The sequence below is a fragment of the Juglans microcarpa x Juglans regia genome, chromosome 3D, assembly GCF_004785595.1.
Source record: "Juglans microcarpa x Juglans regia isolate MS1-56 chromosome 3D, Jm3101_v1.0, whole genome shotgun sequence".
Lineage (NCBI taxonomy): Eukaryota > Viridiplantae > Streptophyta > Magnoliopsida > Fagales > Juglandaceae > Juglans > Juglans microcarpa x Juglans regia.
Genome location: NC_054598.1, coordinates 2,408,125 through 2,434,356, shown reverse-complemented (window position 1 = coordinate 2,434,356; position 26,232 = coordinate 2,408,125). Strand labels below are relative to the sequence as shown.

The 26,232-nt window shown below is 37.6% G+C and overlaps 4 protein-coding genes, 1 long non-coding RNA gene and 1 pseudogene across 5 annotated transcripts; 3 read left to right on the top strand and 3 right to left on the bottom strand.

Moving 5' to 3' along the window:
- Positions 1-4,585, top strand: LOC121255413 (zinc transport protein ZntB-like). The gene is made up of 6 exons (XM_041155717.1): positions 1-396; positions 836-1,679; positions 3,103-3,182; positions 3,653-3,917; positions 4,037-4,365; positions 4,446-4,585. The coding sequence occupies exons 2-5, from the start codon at positions 926-928 to the stop codon at positions 4,303-4,305; spliced, it is 1,368 nt and encodes a 455-aa protein (XP_041011651.1). The 5' UTR covers positions 1-396; positions 836-925; the 3' UTR covers positions 4,306-4,365; positions 4,446-4,585.
- A 548-nt stretch (positions 4,586-5,133) lies between these two features.
- LOC121255374 (heat shock 70 kDa protein, mitochondrial) lies at positions 5,134-9,345 on the top strand. Its single transcript, XM_041155665.1, has 6 exons — positions 5,134-5,357; positions 6,115-6,191; positions 6,283-6,361; positions 6,496-7,062; positions 7,161-7,781; positions 8,472-9,345. Exons 1-6 carry the CDS (start codon positions 5,280-5,282, stop codon positions 9,096-9,098), a joined length of 2,049 nt encoding a protein of 682 aa, XP_041011599.1. The 5' UTR covers positions 5,134-5,279; the 3' UTR covers positions 9,099-9,345.
- Positions 9,346-10,470: 1,125 nt separating this feature from the next.
- Positions 10,471-13,033, bottom strand: LOC121255393 (annotated as a pseudogene).
- Positions 13,034-14,347: 1,314 nt separating this feature from the next.
- Positions 14,348-15,101, top strand: LOC121255528. The gene is made up of 2 exons (XR_005938786.1): positions 14,348-14,683; positions 14,785-15,101. It is a non-coding gene; the product is annotated as an uncharacterized LOC121255528 (long non-coding RNA).
- Positions 15,102-17,826: 2,725 nt separating this feature from the next.
- Positions 17,827-18,541, bottom strand: LOC121255513 (cysteine-rich and transmembrane domain-containing protein WIH1-like). The gene is made up of 3 exons (XM_041155877.1): positions 18,377-18,541; positions 18,153-18,243; positions 17,827-18,000 (listed from the first exon to the last, which is right to left on the bottom strand). Exons 1-3 carry the CDS (start codon positions 18,492-18,494, stop codon positions 17,928-17,930), a joined length of 282 nt encoding a protein of 93 aa, XP_041011811.1. The 5' UTR covers positions 18,495-18,541; the 3' UTR covers positions 17,827-17,927.
- Positions 18,542-23,598: 5,057 nt separating this feature from the next.
- Positions 23,599-25,408, bottom strand: LOC121255406. Its single transcript, XM_041155708.1, has one exon. It carries the CDS (start codon positions 25,205-25,207, stop codon positions 23,783-23,785), a length of 1,425 nt encoding a protein of 474 aa, XP_041011642.1. The 5' UTR covers positions 25,208-25,408; the 3' UTR covers positions 23,599-23,782.
- Between the last annotated feature and the right edge of the window lie 824 nt (positions 25,409-26,232).

Genomic DNA, 26,232 nt, shown 5'->3' with positions numbered 1-26,232 from the left:
GACTGCAAGTTGGCGATGATTCTGATGAACGAGAGAAGTTGGGGAAGAAACTGCTTCTATTTGTATGACATGAATATATAAAAAGGAAAAGGAAGCTTCGTAGGAAATTGAGATCCATGCAACACGTTTCCCTTTTTTCTTTGCTTTTACGCCTGACAGACTCCCGTTTTCAAAATATTCCATTAGTCGGAAACAAATATTTTGTTTCAAAGAAAAGTTTTTCTTTGAAGGTTTCAAACATCGTGGCGGTTGCTCTACGACCTTTATCAAGGCTGAGGAGACACTGGGGAATTTAGTTTTGTATATTTCTACTGCTTGGCGATTGGGTTAGCTGTTTCCGACGTGGGTCTTCTTGTTTGGGCGATGGTCTGCTCGTTTGTAGCCTTTCAATATAAGGTATAGCATCTAATTATGAGTGTTAGTAAACATATACATGTTGCTGTTTTCATTATTTTTTCGGCTGTTTACGCATAATCGAGGATTGCATGTTGTAATGGGGTTTCTGGAGGTTCAGTGGGATTTGAAAGACTGAAGATTTGATGGGTTTCTTGGGCATTGATGGGCGTTGAAATTGGAGTCTTGGTGGTTCTGAAGTGTCCAGTGGGTTTGTAGCAAATTTGGTGAATGTATTGATTTGGGTTCGTTCTGGATCCGAGTGTTGCTCTGTCTTGTTTTGAGGCAGTTAGGGTTGATTTGATGCCATCCTCTTCTTCTTGTATATGACTGATTTGGTTCTCAATAAATAGAAAACACGGCGTTTTGAGGTTGAAACATTGCAATTCACCGTGAAGTGCGGGGTTTTGAATGATGTAACTTTTTTTTTTTTATTGGACAGGGAAGTTCATTCAGGTTTTTGTGGATTGGATTGGTTTGATAAACTTCCTTATTGTTATTGGATTGATTATTCCAAGGTAAGCTAAAAATCATGGACTTAGCTCATGAAGAACCAGCGGTTAATGGAGAGGCAGATGTAATGGACAGGGACCTCTTGGGAAACACTCCTCTCAGGGAGCCCCCTCTCTACTGGACCAATTTTCAGGGTATGGTGAGACAGAAAGCCTATATTTTTGATGGCCATGGGAACTTTTATAATAAGGAATGGGATCTTGCAGAGGGTGGAGGCAATGAGTTTTGTTGGTACCATGTGGAGCTTCCAAGAGTAAATGAAAAACTGTCACAATCTGCACAATACCTCATTGGTGTTCTTTGTCCTCCTTTGAAACTCCAAGACATTCTTTCGCTCGTCAGCAATGGACCCTTTTGTGGGCATGTTGATGGGGCTCTTGTCTTCAGAATTAATTCACCTGGCCCTCCCTCGAGCGATTTTACATTTAGAATTGCTGCTAGAGTTACTGAGAATTCAGTCATCACAGTATCTTTAGGTCGTGTTCCTAGATTGGGCTTCTCGCGGATGGCTCAGTCTCTTCTCTCAGAGATTCCTAGAGTGGAGAGTTCATATCTTAGGGGTGAACATAAGGAAGGGGGTGGAACTGTTATCGGGGAGCATGTTCTCGAGTTCTTGTTGACAATGAATCACTCTGAGGAGGCTGATAATCCCGTGCCAAAATCTATCTCTAATCTTGTTGTTCACATTCTTGACACACATGTGGATCACCTTCAAGATGTCGTGACTAAACTTGAGATGGAGCTGGATTCCGTGGAGCTTCAATTGGATAAAGGTAAAATCTGAAATGATGTAAATATAAGTTGTGCTACCCATAATTGAATCGTCATTATATATAGTAACATCAAATTTTCAGGATTCATGCACGACTTCTGATTCAGAGCTGTATTAGATTGTTATGCCTTTTTTAGTCTTTTATATCAATGTCACTCAGAACCTAGTGAAAAAGGGGGTCAAATGATCATGCACACTAGAGTTGTGGAAACTCAGGGACCTTTAGGTAGCATTAATAAAGCTGCATGCTTGAAAGTAAAAGAATGAAGCTGGATTAAAATATTAGTGCTAGGCTGCCGCCCAGCAATGACCGCTGGGCATGCAGCCTAGTACAAATTTGTCTTTTTATTTTTTTATTTTTTTTCTTTTCATATTTTTTTAACATATTTAAATATTTTTAAAAAATAAAAAAATACACCAATACACTAAAAGTTACTTTCTTAATCATTAAATTAAAAAAAAATTAAATAAATAAATGAGTGGTCAAAGTGAGGGAACAAACTCAGACGGCATACTAGCATTTCTCTTAAAATATTATCTGCAAGTTTTTAATCGTATTATCAATGTGCAGTACAAAATCTGTTGATGCAGTATCATTCTCTTATGGGGAGGATTGTGTATCATTCTTTAGTTATGTCCCAAACAATTTGTTGAGAGCCTGTTTTAAAAAGCCCAGCAAGCTTGTGTCGATGAGCAATATGGAGCCTTTGCTTTTGTTGCTCACTTTTGGGTTTAACCTTCTTTTTTCTTTTTGGGGGAGATTGGAATATTGATTCTTTACTGTTGAGATAGAGAGAGCAAAGCAAAATGAATGACACGAATTTTACCTTGTTTTTCTGGGCCCATCCATAAAAGTTCTAAATGTTCTTTACAGCTTAAATAGGATGTTGAAAACATTGGAGGATATGCATTTTCATGGTAAAGTGTACTTTCCCATATCTATGGTGGAGACATTAAAAAAGATTTAATGACCTCTGCCAGTTATCAGTAACGTCTGAAAATATGGAATGAAGAGAAAATTGTGCAAGACGGTCTATGTGAGTCTATGATTTGGGTGTGTCAAGGCCTTAGGATTTGTTTTGAAGTTCTGAACTTTATTTTAATTGTTCTGTACTTTATTATTTCACCTTATTGATTTATGAAAAGGCAGTTGATCTATTTGTGGTCTATAATGATACATTGAGAAGGCATGGTGAGGGCCAGTTGCAGGATTTTCGTCTGGAAAGACCTGTTCTCCATTGGGGATGCATTATCTTGTTTACCCAAAAATGATGTGGATATATTTCCAATTGAAATTCTTCCATCTCTTTCCAACATTTGTTTGTGCTTACGAAGCTCCTATGAGTTCATACTGTTTTCTCTTTGGATTTATATGGTTTGATATAGGGTCGAAATTAAGGCATGGTTCTTCTGCTTTGTTGCAGGTGGTTTTGCTTTGAAGAAGCAAATGCTAGATGATAGAAGATTCCCCAAAATGCATCTTAATTTGCAGCGCCTTCTGCAGGTATCAGCCCCATTTAGTTTCTTTAATGGCCAAAAACAGAGTAGGAGAGAGATGAGAGTTATTAGTAACCTTATGTTCCATGTTGTTAGCCCGTCAAGTTTTATTTGGGTAACGACTCACAAATTAAAGTCTCTAGTAAGAAGCATGCTTTTGAAAGAAACGGCTAGCAATGAGACAGCTATGGAAGTTACTTCGGTAAATGGATTTCAACCATTTCTGGGGTCTTGGCTCCTTCCATCCAACTTCATGAAATTAGAACATACTAGCTGCGTTGGTGGCCATAAGGGTTATGATGCCAAGTAAATAGTTAACCAATAAGTGTTTGGACAATCTTGTCTTGATCTGCCATAGGAAGGCCGTTGTCTAGAATAGTTACTCTTACCATTTAATTTTAGTTTTGGCCTAATGAATTTAAGTAAAAAACTGTTAACTGGACCTTCACTTGGTTTTTGTATCTTCATTGAATTCAGGTGATAGCACATGGGGAGCAAGTATTTCCGCGGGTGAAAGAGAAATGTTCTTCAAAAAGTTGGTTTGGTAGCGAAGACATTAACTCCCTTGAAGAGTTGATCGGACGGTTAAGGAGGCTAAAAGACAATGTGGGGTTCATAGCAAATCGTGTCACAGCAATCCAAGCAGGACTTGATAGCTGGCAGGCCGAGCAAATAAACAGGAAACTATATTATCTTTCATTCCTTTCCATTATATTCCTTCCGCTGTCCATCATCACCGGGGGTAAAAGTTTCACCTTGCTGCAACCTTATTACATTCAGAAGAACTTTCTGGTGCACTTTTTTTGTTTGTTATGATTTTGTTGAAGAGATTAGCAATTGACACCGATCACTTTGGAACAGTGTTTGGAATGAATGTGGGAGGAGTTCCATGGACAGGGCAAATGAACTCAAAGTCAAAAGATGGTTTCCGGAATGTCATGTTACTCTGCGTAGCAATGCTACTTGTGGTACTGATGTGCTTCTGTTTCCCGGCTCTTTATACCCATTTAGCTGCTTGGCAGCGGAGGAGGGTTATGAGAAGAAGCTGGTCTCTCAACAGGAAGTCAATCCTCATGAGAACCGCAGGAAATGGAGGAGCTCAAGAAAGAGGAGGTTACCTTCGGATTTGAATGGAACTGAAAATGTGTTTATTATCTTTCTGTAAGTATCTCTTTTAGCAAACACTCCTCATTTGCTTTCCAATTACATCTTCTTTTAAATATTCATTTCTCTATCATCTCTTTCTTCCTTGTTTTTCTTTTCCAGGATGTCATCATGCCACTCTACTGTGATCCATAGTACCATTGACTCTATCCTGGAAATGGGGATTTCTCTCATATTTTTTATTTTTATTTTTATTTTTCCTTCTGATTGACTCTGAAGAGAAGGTGGGAATTCTTTTTTTCCTTCTGATTTTTGTTTCTATAGTTTCTTCCATCTGTTGGTAATCTGTTAATATGTACAATATTTCTTTTACTTTCCCCTTCCTTTGTAGCACTAATTGTGAGTGTATTCATGGAATTATATTAATGAAATGTGTACGTACACTGCCTAAATTGCAAGGAATCTGTGAGACTCTCTACTCTCTCACTGAAGATTCTTCTATCTGTCCTTGCTGATGCAAATGATACACAAATTGCAATGTTCTTGGTGCTATAGTTGAAAGTCCTTCCTTTAAATAAATAATTAAGATGAAATATATATATATATATATAAGCAGATATTTTTATTTAATTTATTAATTTATGAAAATATTTAAAATAACGCATATAATTAAAAATAAAAAGGAGATGAAGTAAAAAAAAGGTAATGCCTATGATGGACTGCATTTTGGAAAACTTATTGAGCTCGATGGAACGGTTGGTAGTGAATTGATTAATCACCTGGGGGTGAGGTGTACAGTAAGGAGATCTAGAAGCTTCGACCAACCTCTTTTCGCCAGAACAATCTCAGAAAAAAAAAAAAAAAAAAAAAAAAAAGGCCAAGCTCTTTTCCTCCCCAGTCCCCACCGCAAACCCCCTAAACCCTCCATTTTCCTCGACTGTCTTTGTTTCTCTGTCTTTCACTTCTCGCTGTGTTCTGATCCTCCGAAGGCGATCCGTCCATGGCCGCCACCGCCGTCTTGCTTCGCCCGCTACGACGCCGTGATGTCGCCTCCGCACCTCTCTCGGCCTTTCGATCCGTACGTCTTATTCTTCGTCGTCCTCCTGCGAGATTTCTGTCTGCTTTGTTTTATTGAACCGTTTGTTTTTAGTCGTTTATTCTTTGTTTACGATTGTGCTCTGTTTAGCTCCTGCGAAGGTTCAGAGAAATTGAATGAGTCCGCGGAATTTTCAGGCGAAATATTTGGTTTCAGTTGATTTTTTTGCTCTTTGTTTTTACCTATTGAACGTAAAATCTAGTCCGTTATTCTGTTTCTGTGCGGTCTTTTTCTCGGTTTTATTCATTATATCTGCGCTGAAGGTTTTGTGTAACGATATATATAAAAAAATTTCTGTAAGAGATTGGAACCGAGTCCGATGGATGTATAGGGCTCAGTTCCATTAGGGTTTTAGCTCTGGTTTCCGGAACAGAATTTTTTCTTTATCTTATGTTGATGCTGAAGTATTTTTTGAAGGGGCTATTTGAGCCTATGACGGACACTTCCACTTGTATTTTTGTTACTCCCTCTGTTTGTGAACGATCGAAAGTAAGACGTTTTATGACTGTCTAGAGGTGTTCACGGAAATATTGTCTGCTATATGAGGTTATATTGAAGTTACGTATAAGTTCAGCTTGGTAGATAGGGGTAAATCATGGGTGAGAAGTAACCTTTTTTTAACAAGTAACGCTGAGAAATAAACATTTTTTTATCAGTAAATAAGAATTTTATTGAAAATAGGCAAAGCCAAGTACGCTGTGAGAAATAAACTTAGTGGTGCTTTCTAATGATCACGCAGTTAGCCAGCAATGTGAAGCCAGTGTGGGCTCCCTCGAAGCTGGGTTACAATTGGGCAAGTTTGACCAGGGCATTCAGGTATAAAGAATTTTCGGCTATTTTTGGGAGTTTGTTGGAATTTTTTTCCAACTTTTTTCTTGCTGTAACATTTTTCCATTTTTCAATTCAGTTCAAAGCCTGCTGCGAGTGATGTTGTCGGCATCGACTTGGGAACGACCAACTCATGTGTTGCGGTTATGGAGGGAAAGGTATAGCATGAAACAGTGTTCTCATAATGACTCCAAATGCCATCCCATCTATTGATCAAGTATTGTGTTTTGTGTTATTTCTTATTCAGTTTAGTTTACCTCTGACTCATTAAAATTTCCGAGAGAATCTGTAGAATCCCAAAGTTATTGAGAATGCGGAGGGATCTCGAACAACACCATCAGTGGTTGCCTTCACCCCGAAAGGAGAACTACTTGTTGGTACTCCCGCAAAACGTCAGGCTGTAACTAACCCCACGAATACCATTTTTGGAACCAAGCGTCTGATTGGCAGACGATTTGATGATCCTATAACACAGAAAGAAATGAAGATGGTTCCATACAAGATAGTCAGGGGTCCAAATGGAGATGCATGGGTTGAAGCCAATGGGCAACAGTATTCCCCAAGCCAAATTGGGGCTTTTATCCTGATTAAGATGAAAGAAACGGCAGAGGCATATCTTGGAAAGTCGGTTACAAAGGCTGTGATCACTGTTCCAGCTTATTTCAATGACGCTCAGAGACAAGCAACAAAGGATGCTGGCAGAATTGCAGGACTTGATGTGCAGAGAATTATCAACGAGCCTACTGCTGCTGCACTTTCCTATGGAATGAACAATAAGGAGGGTCTCATAGCAGTTTTTGATCTTGGAGGTGGAACATTTGATGTTTCTATTTTAGAGATCTCTAATGGTGTTTTTGAGGTAGTCTCCCCCAACAACCCCTTAAAAAAAAAAAACTGCTGGGAGTAGTTTTTTCTTGTCGATTAGGCAAGTCCCACTAACTCCTCTCTCTTGTAAAGGTGAAAGCAACAAATGGAGACACATTCTTGGGAGGAGAGGATTTCGACAATGCGCTGTTGGAGTACTTGGTGAGTGAATTCAAGAGAACTGAGGGGATTGATCTTTCCAAAGACAAGCTTGCCCTTCAGAGGCTTCGTGAAGCAGCTGAGAAAGCTAAGATAGAACTGTCGTCCACAACCCAAACTGAAATCAACCTGCCCTTCATCACAGCTGATGCATCTGGTGCAAAACATCTGAATATCACACTAACCAGATCAAAATTTGAAAGCTTGGTGAATCACTTGATTGAGAGGACTAGGGGCCCATGTAAGAACTGTTTAAAGGATGCTGGAATAACTTCCAAGGAAGTAGATGAGGTACTTCTGGTTGGAGGGATGACACGCGTTCCCAAAGTACAAGAGGTCGTTGCAGAGATCTTCCAAAAGACCCCAAGCAAAGGAGTAAATCCTGACGAGGCAGTTGCTTTGGGAGCTGCTATCCAGGGTGGTATTCTACGTGGTGATGTCAAAGAATTGCTCCTCTTAGATGTCACTCCGTTGTCGCTTGGTATTGAGACATTGGGTGGTATCTTCACCAGGCTTATCAGCAGGAACACAACCATTCCAACAAAGAAGAGTCAGGTATGGACTCAAAGCCAAAATGCAGTGATTTAGTTAGTTTTTTACTAAATCCATATGGGTACAAATGAAACAGAGCAGTTTACAGATTTTTTTATAATTTTTTGTGAACAAATATTTACTTGAAATTAGAGTAGTATATGGCTTGGTTTACTATTTTTATGTTCAAATATTTTTTAACGTGACCAAGACTGTTGCACACTGGAGGATTGGTTTGATAAATTGATTGTGTTAGGAAGCATGTGTTTAGTGCATTAAGGGAAAAATTTCTTTTTTGAGACAAGGAAGTTTGTGAAATTAGATACTTATAAAAAAAAGTTCATGAAATTAAATAGGATGTTTTAGTGGGATTATATGTGCTTTCTCCTTTAAGACTTGTAGTGCTGCCTAATAAGATTACCCCATTTTAGAACATCCTTCATGTTCTCAGCGTTCCCAAATGATTTTGTGGTGGAAGAAAAGATATCAGTTTGTTACAAAAAATTTCCAAGTTACTCCTGTTCTAGAGACCCCATATGGAATCCGTTTGTGTAAGCCTGGTTGGCTTGGTTAAGATAAGCTTTCAGTTTTGGCTGGCCTTCAATATGACTCAACCTTTTAATGTTGGAGATCGTCTTTAATGGCACTTTTACATTTTATAATTTCGTGTTATGGAGGATGCTAAGTTCCTGAATACAACTTACATTATTGCAGGTCTTTTCCACGGCAGCTGACAACCAAACTCAGGTGGGCATCAAGGTATTGCAAGGTGAGCGTGAGATGGCCTCTGACAACAAGCTTCTCGGAGAGTTTGAGCTTATGGGCATTCCACCTGCTCCCAGAGGCATGCCTCAGATTGAAGTCACATTTGACATTGATGCCAATGGCATTGTGACTGTTTCTGCCAAGGACAAGACCACTGGGAAGGAACAACAGATTACCATCCGTTCGTCAGGAGGGCTCTCAGAAGACGAAATTGAAAAGATGGTTAAGGAAGCGGAGTTGCATGCTCAGAGGGATCAAGAAAGAAAAGCATTGATTGATATCAGAAATAGTGCAGACACTACCATTTACAGCATTGAGAAAAGCTTGAGTGAGTACAAGGACAAAATTCCTGGTGAGGTTGCAAAAGAGATTGAGGATGCAATTGCAGATTTAAGAAAGGCAACAGCTGGGGACAACGTTGAGGAAATTAAGTCAAAGATTGATGCTGCAAACAAAGCCGTGTCAAAGATAGGACAGCACATGCAAGGTGGGTCTGATGGTGGTTCTTCCTCAGGAGGTGGTTCTCAGGGTGGCGACCAGGCTTCCGAGGCAGAATATGAAGAGGTCAAGAAGTGAGTGTTGAGATTGTTGTATGTGATACTTTCTTTTTGGTTTGATAAATTGATTGTATTAGGAAAGTCTCTCTTTATAGCAGCGCAAGTCTATGCTCTTTTAATGAGTTGTCGACGAAGTTTTCACAGCAGTGTTCTTCCAGGTTGTCGCTTGATAGTTTGAGAGAGATTTTGCTTGGGAGTCCCGGGTCATCAAAACCCAAAAAACCTCTCCCAAGCTTAATGATTCAATACATTTTCATCTCAGTCCAGATTTTACTCAAATCGAGGGCTACGTAGTGATGCATGTCTTTAGCCTGATATTATTTGATAATAGCTTAAAATTTGAACGGTTAATGGGGGGGCGTAGGCATATTATGGTAGTACCATTGGAATACCATTGGAACAATTTTTCAAGACTGGTGGAGGACGTTGAATATGGCTTGAGAATCGTCGGGACTTTGCCTAGCAACATGGTTGGGCAGGCAGCTTTAAAAGCTAATGGATTTGATGAATTCTTAGCGGGTATAGGTTGGCAAATTTGATTTGTGTTTTTATTTGTGAAACCATGACTGACTAATTAGTAATTACTGTAGGAAATTTTTACAACGCCTCCACATCTCAGAGTCTCACCCACCCAATAAACAGAATGGGAGCAGCGAGTAGAATAGAAGAATTCCCACTTGCTTCAAGCTGAAGCCTCCTATATATATTATATATATATATATATATATAGGGGGGAGAGAGAGAGAGAGAGAGAGAGAGAGAGAGAGGATGCCGCGAGAAACTCCCGTGGAAAGTTACATCCCATCCCCATCAAAGATTGTACAAAATATGCCAAAATACCTAGAAGATGTTCTCTTTCAAAGGGATGCTTTTCTGAGGTCACACGAACTTTCATTTCTTTTCGGTTATATACGTAGTTAGGTCCAAGGATAGGACACACTCTTGGGAAAAATATAAAAAGGGTACTCCATCACCAGCCCCTACCGACCCACGTTGTTCCCAACAGTTTTTGAGCAAATTTCTCCCCACACCATGAAGAAGCACATGGATGGACTGAGACTCTCGACACCTGATATGCGGACCTTCTTATTATTTATATTTGATTAAACTTTATAGTTATTGAAGATTTCAATATATTTCTTCCCTCGTTGAATCTTGTGCACCAACATGTCATCAGAGAGTTTCTTCCCCCTCAAAAGTCTTTGGGCATCAACGGACCACTAGAATGATTCACGAGATAGGATGGTCACTTTGGAATCTCTTGGCTACAAAGCCGGGAATGGCCTTCTGGAACTCTCTCTCTCTCTCTCTCTCTCTCTCTCTCTGGTGCTATGCTGCTTAAGAGAACCAAACCCAAGAAGAAGATGGGATATAAATTCAACCACAAAAGCTTCTGAGAAAAATCATGTATTAATGCGGGTAATGTGTACAATGGTATCTCTCTCTCTCTCTCTCTCTCTCTTCTTCTAATCCCTAACCATTTTTTTTCACTCACTGACGTTATCTACCATCTGACCTACAACTTCCTTTCTTTTTTTTTTTTTGGCCCACAACTCAAGGGTTCCTTCACATATTCCTCATGCCACAGCCAAAATGCCCACTCACAGACTTCCAGTTCCATCAATCTCTCCAAAGCTTGAAACAGAATATCACACTTCACCGAGTTCAACACCAATCCCCTGTAACAAAAGAGCTTCTTCGTAATTCAGCTCATACCAAAAAGTACAAACGAAATTTCAATTATAGCACAAGCTTTATACCTTGTCCAACAAAACAAAAATTTCCCAAAAATGGGAAAGCATTCAAAGAATGCATTTCTGATCCAACTCTCCACTTGATTCCACTCTTGGGAGGCCATTTCAATTAATTCAATGCAACCTCATGACTGCGCATTATCGGCATCCGAATCACTCCAGAAGAACTCCCTGAATCTGAATCTGCATTCAACCCTCACTGTCAATCATTTCTGCAAACAAAAATTTCTCAAACCCACCAAGAAGAAATGAAACAATGGGTTATACCACTTGATGAGGAATCACTGTCTGAACTGCTGGAGCTGCTAGAACTACTACTACTCCCGTGTCCCCCAACATCTTTCTCGATCTCCACCGGCGGGAAATTACTCATCGGCATCTCGTCCCCGATGTCCACATCTTCCTCCCCTACCTCCCCTCCTTTCTTCGGTCTCTTCGCCTCACTAGCCACAGCTTCAATCTTCTCGCTGTTCACAGGTAACTCCTACACATACACAAGCAAGCGAAGTTAGTATAAAATGCCCAAAATTTTGGATCAAAATTAAACAAATGCCCGTATTTCTGTAATTTGTTGAATTTCTCTACCCCATTGTTTTTGGCGTAGTTTCCCATGAGAGCTTGGCGCTTGATCTTGCTAACCATCTTCTTCCAATTGGTGACGAGTCGGTCGAGCTCCCAAAGTGTCTCGGTGTCCACGGCCTCAATATCGAGTTCTATCTCATCACCATCCTGCTTCAAATGCCCGTTTCTCTTCCTTATTATCTGCACCACTTGTTCCATCTTCTCCGGAGGCAAACTCTGCAACCCGATCCCCAGCTTGTGCTTCTCCTCCAGGCTCATCTCCCTCTTGTTCGGATCCTTTGCCTTCGGCTTCGGCTGCTTCAGCGGTTTCACTGGTGGCGTTCTCACCGGAGATTGCACCAGCTGACGATTCGATGAGCTCGCGTGGAGCTTCTGCAACGGTTCAGAATGATCCGAAACCTTATCTTCGATATCTATCCGGTCCGATCTCTCCGCAATTAGCAACGAATTAGTATTATTATTATCGCTCGCTTGCAATTCTTCCTCCGCATCGAAGATCCCCTTTTCTCCCTCTTCTTCATCAATCCGATCGATTTTCTCGCTGAAGGGGCGAAACAACTCCTCGAATCTGGCCAGTAACTGCTCGGCCATGGCGTGCACGGTGTGGCCCTTGGGGTTGTAGGTCAAGGCATTGGTGAAGGTCAGCCTCACATCAGCGGCGAAATCCAACGGAGACCGGTAGAGATTCCTAGCAAGCCTTGACTTAACGGTCCCCAAATCCATGGGTTGTTTGATTATGTCGTTGTAATCGTGAAGCCCCATGCCCACCACATCCACCGGCTCGTTAAATACCCACCCGCTCTTGTGCTTTCTCAGCTTCGTCAGTATATCCTTGCACGCCTTCATGGACATCAGGTTCATGCTCTTGTTCACGTTGTTCGCATTTGTCGAAATCAAATTCGGGCTCGGACTCTGGTTCTTCTGATTCGGATTGCCCGGCAAGGGACGCTTCTTGCCCGAAAATTTTTTCGATTTCTTCGAAGGCGGCGGCGCATGGGTGTGATTGGGTATTGAGTGGGATTCGAGGCGGTGTTTGAGTTGGCGAATCTGGTCAAGCTCGGCAGCCAGACGGGCCTTAAGGTCGCCGAGCTGCTTCTTCGAACAGGAAGCGACGTTGAAGCTCACGTATTGAAGGTTGTTAAATTCGGTACTGGTGGAGGGGTGTCTTCGGTGGTTGATTGACGAAGCATCGTCGGAGGCGGCCGATTGCGTCACGTCCGGGAATTCCTCAACGATGATTTTACCCCCAATTGGATGCGATTGTTGCTGTTGCTGCCGTTTTTTGGTGGTGAAATTAGGGTTAGGGTTTGAGAAAGGGACTTTGCCCATGAATCCTCCGCCTGCTCTGTTGTTCGTGGTGCTGGTGGTTCTGGCTAAGACGGCGGACGCCATGGACGTACCGAATTCGAAATCTTCAAAATCGGTGAGGTGGAAACCATGAATCGGGTGGGGCGTGACCTTCACGCGCAGATCAATAAACCTCACGCGCCGAAGGAAAGGCCTCCCAAATTCCCAAAAAATATTAAAAATAAAAATAATTGGGGAGAGAGAGAGAGAGAGAACGTGAAAGTTAGGGTTTGGGGATTTTGAACCCTAAATCTGAGCGAGGAAGGAAAGGAGGCTAGGGCCGGTTCTTAAAGGCGATGAGATCTGACCGAGGACGTATCGGGCAGGTTGTGAGCCACCGATGGGGATTTTATTTTTCATCCGAGGGTGAATCGAGATTCTCTTGGTGCCCGAAGAACTGACCGCGTGACCTGGCATGGACGGCGAGGATGTTAGGTTTGGTGCACGTGGCGGATTTTTGGAGGTCTTGGATTATTTGGGGGCGGGTTATGAAAGGTTATTCGCGGGGGGTGGGTTTGAGTCTGGGATACATTTGCATTTGGATTGAATTTGTACTGCATGTAGGGTTTTTATTTATTTAATTATTTAACAAATTTCGACATTTAATGGGAAAGGTTTCGGGCCCACTGCCGTTGACGTGGAAGGAAGCGAACTGGATGGTCGTAGCGTGAGCCAGAAGGGAAGCTTGAAAAGTGGCTAAGAAAATGAAAGCGCGTGGAGTCCACTTCCCTGAATGTAAGGGTCATTTCGTAAATGCGGAAGACGTGCTTGCTGGGGTAATCAACGACCTACTGTTCTAGCTTCCATTTGGCCCTGCGGATGGTACATGGACAGATGGACTCGTTCTTGGAACGTCTTATTTACCATGTTACCCGTGTATGGATTGGTCAGAATAACCTCAAAGGCATTGCATAACGAGATAAGTTTTTTAAAATTGAAAATTAAATAAAATATTATATTTTAATATTTTTATTTTAATATTTAAAACTATTAATTAATTTATTATATTATATATAAAAAATTTAAAAAATTATAATAATTAAATAATATGAAATAAAATCATTTATGTATTCAAATGAGACTAAATCTACTATTAAAAATAATGAAACTGGTAAATAATTAATTTACATTCTATTTTCTCATTAATTAATGTAAAAATATCATTTTATCACATATATTACAGTTTTCATTTGAATTTTTTATTTTACACTGTTGTCCTCATTATAAAAAAAATTATATTTGGATCATTTTTCACATAAATAACTTACATTTCACGTCATGGTATTTAAATCATACTTTTTATCTCTCAAATTACCATTATTTTTCATGTAATAATTAAATTAATTAAACTATCACTTAACTTATTAAAATAAGCAATAATTAAACTAATTAAATTATAGCTTAATTTCTTAAAATAAGTTATGTGCTATATCTTACCTCATCTTTAGCGTCAATAAAAAAAACAAATCTTAAAAAAAAATTGTATTAATGAGAATAAAATAAAATAAAATAAATGATTTTTTTATTATAAGTTTTATAATCTGGTTATTTAGAACATATTAAATCAATAAATATAAAGAGAAGTTAAAATTATAAGATAAAAGAATATTATTGACACGAGATGAAATGAAAATACAGTGAAGTTAAATCAATCAAACGACACGACAGCACCTGACATCTGTTGAAATCTGAATTTATTTATATATTTATATTGATGTGTATATATAATATTTTTCTTTCTCCTTTTACGTTCCCCTCGTTCCTGTTTTTTCCCCCCTCTGTTCTTATTTTCTTCATTTTTCTTCTCCCATCACACTAATCTCAATAAAAACAAGCATATCATTCTGCAATGATGTCGTTCATGAAAGAATTCACGGCTTACGACCGCGATCGACCGCCTTTTTCACGGTAGATACAACCGGTAATTTTTCTGATACAATCTCGCTCACATTTCTCCCTTCGATCGTTAATTTTTTTTTTCCCCTTCAATTTGGGGGTTTTTTAGCTCTTCCTCTCGCGTAGTCGTTGGATTCAGCCTCAGCAGCTCAGCCTGGGTTTCGTGAGGAGATGTTGACCTAAAGAAAAACTCTGTTACCTGTGGAATGGGCATTTTCATTTTGGGGAGTCTTTTCTTCCTTCTTTGGTTTTCGAAGCCGATGCCCAAAACTTCTTCACTTCGCAAGGTACATTAAAACCAATTTAATACTGCAGAGTACGTCACCATTTTGATTTTGATTGGGGCTTTGTGCAAAACCGTGTGAATTTGTGTAAGACATATGTCAAGTAATAAGAGATATGTACGCTGGGAGTACGGAAATATTCAATGAAAGTTGATCCAATTCAGACTATTCCTGCACCCAAAAAAAAAAAAAATAGAAATTTTATTGCCAAACTAATTAGATTTGGACTGGTCAGACATTAATGTCTTCCGATCAAATTAAGGAAAGTTTAAACAGTAAAATAATTTTAGATGAATTGAATAAAATATTATTAAAATATTATTTTTTAATATTATTATTTTAAAATTGTAAAAAATTAAATTATTTATTATATTTTGTATGAAAATTTAAAAAAATTATAATGATAAAATAAAATAATTTCTCTATCTAAAGAAGTGCTAACTCACGGGCGAAGGTTGTTGGAAAGTATAAGGTCTCGTTTGCATTTAAAACTTACTTCAATTCATTTCAACTCAACTCATCTTATCTCATCTTATTATTATAATCTTTTCAAATTTTCACACAAATATAATAAATAATTCAACTTTTTCAAATCTCAAAATAATTTTTTCAAATTACTACACAAAATATAATAAATAATTTAACTTATTCATAAACCATCTTAATCTATCTCAACTCATCTTTGAATTCAAACCACTCTTAAATGTTTTTTTAACAGTACAGCTAAATTTTTTCTCCAAAGATTGTTTGTACGATTACCAAGCTGGCTGTTTTGTTTTCCTTTTGGGTTTGTCTTGTTTCCTCAATTGAATGCTTTCATGCAAGGATATATTCTGCTATTATAAAAAACCAGTGGTAATCCGAGGATCTTCTTTGTTTCTTGTTCTGTTATTTTCTTCCCAAAGGAGTAGAGATCTTCAAAATAGTCATTCTCATGCGTCATGTACAAATTTGTTTGTCCACTTATTATAATAATCAATCTACTTTTTAATTTTTATTTTTGCATTTTACCCATGGAATATCTCAAAAAGCTCAAATGGGAGCTGAATCCATGTATTCGTGTAACCTGGAGGTAATTTTGCCATTGGGACAAAAACACAGCAAAAAACAAAGCCAACCCGTCCAACTCCTTGAAGGTTTTTATACAATATAAAAAAATATTTAGAATTTAGTCAAAATAAATATGCAAAGACATGCACATACATGTAGCTTTTGAGTTTTCTATCGTCCAGAACTTGTGTACTGCCCTAGGTTTTGAATGGTACAGCTGAAATATTTCGTTTTTGTGGTATAGCGGTAAGAAAAGAGTATAGTTTCGTACCGGTCTCTATACCAGCCTATATTTTGCTCTTTACTTTTTTTTTTTTTTCATTTCTTCAAATTATAAGTTCCTTTTTTTACCTCCAATTTAGATTAAATTATTTATAATTTATATATATATTTATATATAATTTATTTATATATAAACTATTTTGAAACATACTGATAACCGAAATAATCACCAGTACCATATTTAAAATATTGGTACGGTCTTTTGTTGAATAGAAAAGGCCATTATTAGTGTTGGCTTTGTCGCTGTTTTTTCGAGTGTCAAGAGCCACCGGTGGCATGTTTTGGAGGCCCACGAAACCATACACAAGTCTATCTATAATGCATTTGGGCCCTTTTGGACCATTTCTAGAGCCACCTGGTTGTCACGTCTGGCATTCATTATCAGCACTTTAGCTTGGGCTGAAGATCTCCTTCGAGAAATTTTTATAGTCGGCGGAGTTTGATGTGATGTTTCATGTTTATTAAAAGCTACGTTTGAAATATGGAATTAGTTAACCTCAAGTTTAAATTTAACTATTTAAACTTAGTTTAATATCTAAATACACAACGTTTATATCACTCAACTTAAGATATTTTTATACAAAATTTACAATTTTTTTTAACTCAAGACTTTTTTACACGCGAGACTCCAACATTTTTCAACTTCACATAAGCACATCTAAATTCATCTTAACATTAAAACACATCTAAACTCATTTTAGGTGAGTTTTACAAAACTCACTTCATCATCTCAACTCAATTCTACATCTAAATACAACCTAAATGGACTTGCAGGACTAAATTTGTTGAGGATTGGGGGATTTAGGCCCGTTTGGTTTCATAGATAGTCTCAACCCATCTAATCTCTTCTTAACATTTAAATACCAATCAAATATAAATACTTTTCAATTTCAATTTCAAATTTTTAACTTTTTCATCTAATCATTAAAATTTTTTCAAATTTTCAAAAAAAATATAAAAAATAATTCAATTTTTTTAAATTTCAAAATAAAAATTATATTCTAACAATATTTTAAATTTATAGTATTTTTATTCAATTTTTTTCATTTTCCAAGATTTTATAAAATATCTTAATCAAATCATTTCATTACTATTGATAAACTATCTCACTATTATTCAACAATTTCTCATCTCAAACCAACTTGTATGTTGAGGGCTGCGGTTTCTCGTTTTTAGTTCATTCTCACGGTTAGAAAAAGCCATCTCATACCATTTCGAAATGCACAAAAAACAAAAGCAAAAAAGAAAAAGAGAAGAAAAGAAAAGGGTAACAATCCCCCCTATCTATTCATTAAATTATTAGGCTTCTTTAAATTATTAGCTCTACTATTTCTCATAATATATCCTACTCTTTTGTCACATGCATAGATGCACAAAAAGTAGTTGCTTGAAATCATTTATGCTATTGCCTCTGTTTCCTTTTCTTCCCACAAATTTAAAAATGACTTGGATTAGTTCACCTATCAAGTGTACTCTTGGAAACATTTGTAGCAGAAGTGCCATCACAATGAAAGATCCCAAAAAAAAAAAAAAACAGATGGAAAACAACAAGGATATTGAAGATGACCGGAATGTGTACATGTATAATTCGACTACATCTTTAAGGAATACAAAGAACTCCTCGTTTTCTGTGTATTAAGTACAGCCATAGTTTTAGGGGATAAATATAATGGAGGGGTCGCAGCAACACTCATCAAAGAGGCAACAGCAACACAAAGCTGCAAGGCTGCATAATCACACCAAATCTGTCAAGACTGGAATATCCCATATATATAGATATATATATATATATGTATGTATGTATGTATTTATGTATGTATATGTATGATAAACACTAAGAATCAATTATTAGATACAAAACTAGTTTATAATACATACCATCCCTCAAGAAAACCCGTTTGTCTTGGAGGTGGTGCTGGAGCCGGGGCATACTGAGGAGGAGCCATCACAGGAGGTCCTTGATAAACACCTGTGCCAAATCATGCCTTTTTCAATAAAATATTCCATCTTTTCAACAAACTAGTTTAAGATGAATGAGAGTAGATTTCCTATATGAAAGATTACAGGGAGGAACTCGTCAAGAGAAAATAGGATGAAGGTACCTTGAGCAGGATAGGGATAGGCATATTTGGGGTCATAATTCATCTCTGAAATGCAAAGCAACAATCCAATACAATAGAGATGCTTAGAGCTTGTTGGAAGGCAAGATTTATGTAGCATTTGAGGTGGTGGGCATTTATTATATACTTGGACGTGAAGCTTGGAGTTGGAGAATAAAGGTGTATAAGGAATAAGAAAAGTCCAGAAGCACAGTTCAAAGTGAAATATGAACTTGTGCAGCCATGATGACATTTCTTTCGGCTGCCTTAATTCTGAGACAGCTATATCCCCACCAGGCCCTCTAAAAGATTAACCCAAAGTTAAATAACCAATGCCAGATTCTTTAATAGCTAGGCGGGTTCTAGATAGATCAAGACTGACAAAATCATCTTACAAGTTTGGAGTATGCTCTGTGTGTCATCACGCGGACATATTGCAAAGGGAATACCTTTCATTTGCAACTTTGATTTGTTTCCAAGTTTCATTGCGAGGGGTTGATGTCGGAACGCCTGGGGTCCATGTGAGTCTGAGGCTTTTGGTGTCAAGCTCACATTAAAAAGTTGGGTTGCAAGCAGCCCTAGTAGATAATTGTTCCTGATCTGACAACTTGATCTTGGTGTTTGTTCTAGCCACTTCCGAAACCCCTCTATGCATATATTCCTTTCACATTATATATATATATATATTATATACAGCATGTCTCCATGCACGTTCTAGCCTTCACATTGGTTATAAAGGACGAAGCTTTTCACAAACTTGACCTCTTTCTTGGTGAAAGGGTAAAAGGAACCAGTAGATTAGTCAACTGATTAAGCAAGCGTATAGCCCTACTGCCCATACACAGGTATTTTTGTGACCAAAATGGCTTGAGTATGTTTCAGAAAAAGCTATTGTATGTGCTTTTGCTTTGTGTTACCTTGGAGATTTCTTGCTCATGATGGGCAAAAGCCCTGAAATTAAGGAGGATAAACTGTCACTAGCTAGAATTAGATCAAAGGGGTTTTATCTTACATTTTCTTTAACTATGACAGTACATATGTTTAAATATAGACATGCATGCACCCAGAGATAAGTTTACAGAACCAAATTAAATATTAGCCGTTGTGGGAGGATCTCATTTTTAAGGCAATAAACAGTTGCTAGCAGGTGGATAAGAGAAATTATATTTGTAGTCGTCGTGTATGTAAGCGCTGTGCAGTCTCTTTTTTTTTTTAAATAAATATGAGACCTATATGAAAAAAATAATAATTTTTTAATAATAAATTTACTTTTTTCAAAATAGTTGTGTGAAGTCTACGTATTCTAAAAATGTATATAATATTAGTGGACAATTGTAATGATTCCTGCCCTTGGGCAAGAATCTAGTTTTCTGTACGCTTAAGTGATTCTCTAAATTATGCTTTCATCATTTCTTAAGTAAATTCAATTATTTTATTTTTTTTCCTTTTTAGTCTTATTCACCATGTTGGGTATATAATATGCCTTGATTCTGACTAAATTTTCTTATATTCTCGAAACTCGTGGGAAAGATGTGTGAAACGAACTAGCTTTATCTCCCAAATCCGAAAGGAAGGTTTGATATTTCACACCATCTTTTCACACCCCAACTTCTTTTACATTTCTCTGTCCACCCCGGCGGCGGGTCTGAGAAAATAACACAAAAAGACGATTATTTATGGTGGTCCAGTGCTTAAGTTCATCAGGTCGACCCATGTTGGGATTTTAATAAGAGGAGGAGGCCCAAGTTTGGGATTTTGAGGGTCTATTCGGTGAACTTCTCGTAGTTTTCATTTCCGTTGGCATTTGGGTCATGTACGTGGTTTTCGTTCTTGCTTCTATGTGGGCGGGCCTCGCTTAAAGCTTGTTGGGGGATTGCGTTAGAGTCTTAAAAGTAATTAAATAGATTTAAAAAATATTAATAGAAAAATTAGATTGTTCAAATGTGTTTTTTTAGATAATGTAGAATGTAGTTATAATTTTAAAAAAACTATCAACCTGCGAAAATACTCATATAATTTCTAGATAATTACAACTTTTTAAACTTTTAAGGATATAATCATAATTTTAAAAAATTTTAATGATCTTTTATGTCATTTCTATCTCATAAAACACTTTTTAATTCGTTTCCAAACAAATGTAATATGTTTTAAAGTGTTTTAAACATATGTTTATCAAATAGTAAATATCTTTTTAATGGTAACTTTTTTTAAAGGTATAACTTATTACTTAAATTTATATCCTATAAACCCCAAATTTATAAGTTATATTTTCTGCCACAATCCCAAATATGTACTTAAAATTCATAATTTTTTATAGGTTTTTTAATTGAAACAATTGATGTAAATAATAAAATATTAAAATGCACTGTAAAATTAAGTGTAGTTGAGAATAAAGAATACGATAAAAGTAATATTATATTGTTCTTTAATAAATCACATTTGCTGATCAAGTAAGATTTGGGCAAATAATTCTTTTTGATATATACTTTAGACACAAAATATACAAAAATAAATTTATAAAATGACATAACTTGATATAATATATTAGATTATAAAATTATTTTTATTATAAAATAAATCTAACAAATTACATAAAATCTAATTATTTTATAGATTTATTTTTATATAATTATTTTATATACATAACACTCTTCATTTTTTTTTTAAAGTCAAAATTATTATTATTATTATTATCTCCACTCATGAGTGATATCCGAATCGAATATTTCATATCTTAAATATAAAAAAAAAAAAAAAATAAATAAATAAATAAAAAATTGTGGGTGCATATCTAGTTTTAGCTATTGAGGTGGGCCAAGAGGCTATTTGGGTGGGGGTCCCACGTATGAGTGAACCACTGAGAAATGTTAGAAACTATCTCTTGGCAGAAAGGGGGAAAGCAGGGCAAAATGTAGACCTTATCATGAGCACATTGGCTGAGCTGTGGGTGTTCGTGTGAAATACTGTCGGTAGCCTCCGTCTCCTTACATTAGAAAATATTTGGAATTAAATGTTACCCAATGCTATTAACTTCTTTTAACTAAATTGATTAATGTCATCTCATCCTCTTTAATGTTCCCATCATATACACTACATCGCATGGCATCTTTGCATACATACAAAAAGTATGACGCTTGTGAAAACTACCTGACAAAAGAAATTCAAAAACATCTATGTATTCTGCACTCCGTTCTTGCCCATCTTTCACATCAGTTTCCCCTTCAAAAATCTCCTTACACCTGTCACTTTATTGTGAGATTGGCCATTTTTGTCAGAACTACTTTCTCATTTTATCCAATGTGTTCAATAATTGATTGAAGAATTCTGTTTTTTTTAATTCGACCCCGTTTGTTTTTAAAGATAATTAAAAATTTAAATAAAATATTATTAAAATATATATTTTATTTTTATTTTTTAATTTAAAAATGTTAACTTATTTATTTTATTTTGTACCGAAATTTTAAAAAAATCATAATAATGAGACATGAGGTTTTCAAAATTTTGTGCTTTACTTTAAGGCCTTGTTTGTTTTCAGAAAACATCTCATCTCATCTCATCTCACTTCATCATTACAACTTTCTCAAATCCCCACACAAAATAAAATAAACAATTCAACTTTTTCAAATCTCAAAACAAAAATAATATTAAAAAATATATTCTAATAATATTTTATTCAACTTTTTAACTTTATTCTCATCTCATCTCTGAAAACAAACGAGCACCAGCCTTTGGTTTGGATTGAGAGTTGAGATAACATGAGATGAGAAAAATTGAGATAAAAGTTAAAAGTTAAATAAAATATTATTTTTTAATATTATTACTATTTTGAGATTTGAAAAAATTAAATTATTTATTATATTTTATAAAAAAATTTAAAAAAATTATAATGATGAGATGAGTTGAGATAATCCATGCATAGCCTAATCCTTACTTCTGTAGGAAATCAAGAACGGTAATTATATTATGCATGATTATTCAGCCACGGGATGTTTGCCTGGAATGGAAAACTTTCTCAAAATTAAGAATGATTTTCATAACTAATACCTTAAACAAAACTTTCATCTATTATCCTTTTAGCCATCTTTATTCTATTTGGAATGATATTACATTATCGCTAAATTAATAGTATTAAGTTATTAGAGATTGTCAATCATTTGATCACGTTGAGATTATTGTTTAAAAAAATATGAATGACATTACTCTACATTGACTACCAAATACTACTCCTAAGATACCTTATTGAAGTGCCAACGGTCTGTGGCACGATGACACAACACCCACATCTTCAACATGGAGATCATGGATTTGACCCCCCCTTCTCCCAATATATATATATAAAACAAAGATATCTTATTGAAGAATGGAAATGAATTTTGATTGAAAGGAGAATTTGTCAAATGTTCCAAATGAGGTTCGGAAAAGTTTGATAATTAAGTAACGATTAGATAAAAAAATTAAAAATTAAAAATTGATTTATGCTTGAAAATAAAAGGATGAAATATTTTGAGATGAGAAGAATTGTTCTCTCGTCTCATTTTCCAAACATGACCTAATGCTCTGCGTCAACGAGCAATTGATGTAGTGTGCATTTGAGTACTTACTGCGCACCCAATGAATGGCATTGAAACCTAGACCCATATCGACCCAAAAATAAGAATAATATACACCCACCTAATAATTGTATAAACTAACTTAAGTTTGGGGGGTCAAATTGTCAGGCCAAACCTAAAATAGTTTCTGCATAATTGGTGCCTGCCACGCCACCTTAAAAAATTATTATGTCACAAAAACAGTGACACCTCCTGTTCCTGTACTTATAGTGGAGCTTATGGTGCGCAGCTGCTGCCAGGAAGATAAACACTCGAAAGAGACCCATCTCCTTGTGACTTGAATTCAAAGAAAAGAAATAGCTATAGGTAGTGAGATCATTACTGGTAATTGATTCCCCCCAATATTGTATTGTGCACACCTGTCTCTATAAATTCCAGCTGTTAATGATTGTCTCTTTCGTTTTTTCAACTTTTGAGTGCCCCCATTTGGACGAAAACAATCATAATAGCTAACTAATCCTCTACACTTGTCAACCCACAGACTGTAGTGGATGAACAAGCATACTACTCAATTCCCACAAAACACCAAACTTCTGATGTTTACGTCTTTGTTTCTTTTCTCTGTGATTTCAAACATTCAAAACCCAGTTTTCTGAACTAAAAAACAAAATAATCTGATCACAAAATCATTTCCATGTCCATAAGTTTATACACAACCAAAGCAAAACTTCCTAATCCATACATATATATATATATAGATATATATAATCATCACGACAATTAACCACATAATTAACATGAAATATTCAGTATTGTAGTTATTATATTATAGAGTGTCTATGCAACTGAATTATGATTATCAAACAGAAGCTTGTGAAACCTTGTTCACCACCTTACCCTCCTGACCCGACCCAGCGGCCCTCATATCGGCAGTAACAGTCGCACCAACGCCGCCGTGATAAGTCGCCGTCGCCGGTGTATAGTACACCTGTCTCCCCATCCCGCCATCGTATGTCACGGGGGCGTACGAAACCGTATCCATCATCCCCACTCCTCCGCCACCCGGCCGTACCATCCCGAACCCCTCCGTGTACGCTGACATCTTCGCCTGCTGTGGCGGTAGAACCGACGGGGGATTCGACATCGGTGGTTGCTGCGATGGTGGCGGTGCGACCACATTGTAAACCTGCTGCTGCGGCTGGTCTCGATATACATCCGGCGAGACTCGCTGCATGGTGTAGTAGCCTTGAGTGTTTTGAATGCCCATGGCTCGAACCATCTGTGGTGCTGCATGGTAGACTGTACCCGGAGCTGGCATCATGTACATCGGTTGGTCCTGTGCACTTGCCGGGAAACCCCCTCCGGCGAATTGTTTTTCCTGCCAAAATGCCGTGGCATGAGGTACGTTGGCCGGAGGAGTCTTTTCCGGCACCTTGGGGACATAGTAATCTCCGGAGTAGTTTCCGACTTGATTTTCATCGCTCTTTCTGGAATACATCATACCCGGTTCATGCTCTCCAATATGCAGCCTCTGCAATTCCTGCAATTGCCTCTGCATCTCGATCGGGTTTACGACTGGATCTGATCCGGTAACGCGGTCCCCATGAGCCATACGGGTAGAAAACTCAGGAGGCGGTGGGGCGACGGGTTCGGGCAAGGAATCTTGGAGCTTCACTGCGGCTTGTGGGGGTGGGGTCCCTTTGTCCAACCCGAACAGATAGTCAACGTCGTTTCGCGCCGGAGCTTTCGGGGCGTCGTTAGGGCCCGAGTTCAGAGCATCCATGAACCTTTCGCGGTCAGACCTGGCCCCATCGGATCCGAAACTGGAAGAAGCAGACTGATTGGCCGAGGGAGAGGAGAAGAGAAACAACCTCATCCTGGCGGGCTTCGCGGAGGCACGGTAAAGACGATCGTACTCGTGCATCATGTGGTCAAGGTCGTCGTCGTTGGTGACGGAGATCAAGGCATCGAGATCCTCGCCGGGGAGCTGGTACTTGAAGGAAACGTCGGGGTCGCCGGAGAGAGATGAGAGCTTGGAGATCATGGGCTCGAACTTGACGTTGCGGTCGACGGCGAGGATCTTGGTCTCGCCGCCGAGATAAGAGAGCTGGTTGTCATGGGGGCGAGGGTGGATCTTGCCCCCATAACTGCACATGAATTTGACCTTGTAATTGTTTTGAGACTGCTGGTCGTCCCAGGGTGGAGGGTTCTCAAAGTCTATCTCTCGAGAGCGGGGAGAGGAGTCACCAGAATCCGGATAAGAGGTAAAGGAATAATTCTCCATAGTTGCAGCTGGGCAGAGCTTTGATTGGATTAGATATAGAAAAGGGAAGGGCGGGGGAGGGGGAGAGAAGTTTGGGAGAGAGATCCTTTTAGTTCAGTATCATATTTTGAAGGGGAAGGGTGGAGCACAAAATGTGTTACGCGGTATATGTGTGCTACGATGGGGATGCTGGGACAGGTGGTGGATTAGGAGTGGAGGGTGATGCATGGGTGTGGGTTTTGGTGGGGACCTCAGACAGACTTTTCACATTCAGGAGAAGGGGTAGGGGCCACTAAGGGGAAAGAGATAAGAGAGCGACGTGTTGACTGGGATTGGACTATGAGCAGTTAGCCTCTCTCCCCTCTCACCGTCGCAGCCCACGAATACACAGTGGCCAAGGAAATTACGGTGACGGTAAGTGTGGGAGTGGGAGTATCAGATCTAGCAGGGGAAAAAAAATGTGTTGACGTCATTGAGACGTAAAAAAAGTTAAGAGTAATGTTTTAATTTTCATCATAACGTGGTATTAAAAGATAAATTTATAAATAAAATATAAAAAATAATTTTTAATTATTTAATATCATGTCATAAAATGATGAAAATATGATGATAAAAAAGATAATGAATAGTTTTACACAAAAGCAAAAGCATTTTACAGTTCTAAATTGTGTAAATGTGAGTATTATTTGTGACTATAATTTCTAAAAACAAATCCTCCATCTTACATAGCCTTATGCCCTGCAACGGTTACCGTATTCCGTCAAGTATTTATTATGTTTGTAGCTCCATTTTCAAAAAAGATAGCGTCGAAAGTGATACCATTTAAAGTAACATATTACTGTATGTGATGTTTATTGCATTGATAAATAAAGTAAAATATTAATAATTTTTTATATAAATTCATGGGGGAGATTTCAATATGAACGATATCAATGATGCATTTGATATTTACCTTATTAATAAAGAGATTTATAAATATATTTATTAGATTGTTCCTACTGATTCCTAAAACTAAAAATCTTCTGTAACTCTAATTTCAATAATAA

Bases quoted from the DNA above. Each gene is read 5' to 3' on its own strand.
- LOC121255413 (XM_041155717.1), top strand. From the start codon at position 926: ATGGACTTAGCTCATGAAGAACCAGCGGTTAATGGAGAGGCAGATGTA. The intron at 3,183-3,652 runs GTATCAGCCCCA...CATTGAATTCAG, and splicing joins ATTTGCAGCGCCTTCTGCAG to GTGATAGCACATGGGGAGCA. The intron at 3,918-4,036 runs GTAAAAGTTTCA...ACTTTGGAACAG, and splicing joins GCTGTCCATCATCACCGGGG to TGTTTGGAATGAATGTGGGA.
- LOC121255374 (XM_041155665.1), top strand. From the start codon at position 5,280: ATGGCCGCCACCGCCGTCTTGCTTCGCCCGCTACGACGCCGTGATGTC. The intron at 6,362-6,495 runs GTATAGCATGAA...GAGAATCTGTAG, and splicing joins TTGCGGTTATGGAGGGAAAG to AATCCCAAAGTTATTGAGAA. The intron at 7,063-7,160 runs GTAGTCTCCCCC...TCTCTTGTAAAG, and splicing joins TCTCTAATGGTGTTTTTGAG to GTGAAAGCAACAAATGGAGA.
- LOC121255513 (XM_041155877.1), bottom strand. From the start codon at position 18,494: ATGCTACATAAATCTTGCCTTCCAACAAGCTCTAAGCATCTCTATTGT. The intron at 18,244-18,376 runs GTACCTTCATCC...GATTTGGCACAG, and splicing joins CTATCCCTATCCTGCTCAAG to GTGTTTATCAAGGACCTCCT. The intron at 18,001-18,152 runs GTATGTATTATA...GTGATTATGCAG, and splicing joins ACGGGTTTTCTTGAGGGATG to CCTTGCAGCTTTGTGTTGCT.
- LOC121255406 (XM_041155708.1), bottom strand. From the start codon at position 25,207: ATGGAGAATTATTCCTTTACCTCTTATCCGGATTCTGGTGACTCCTCT.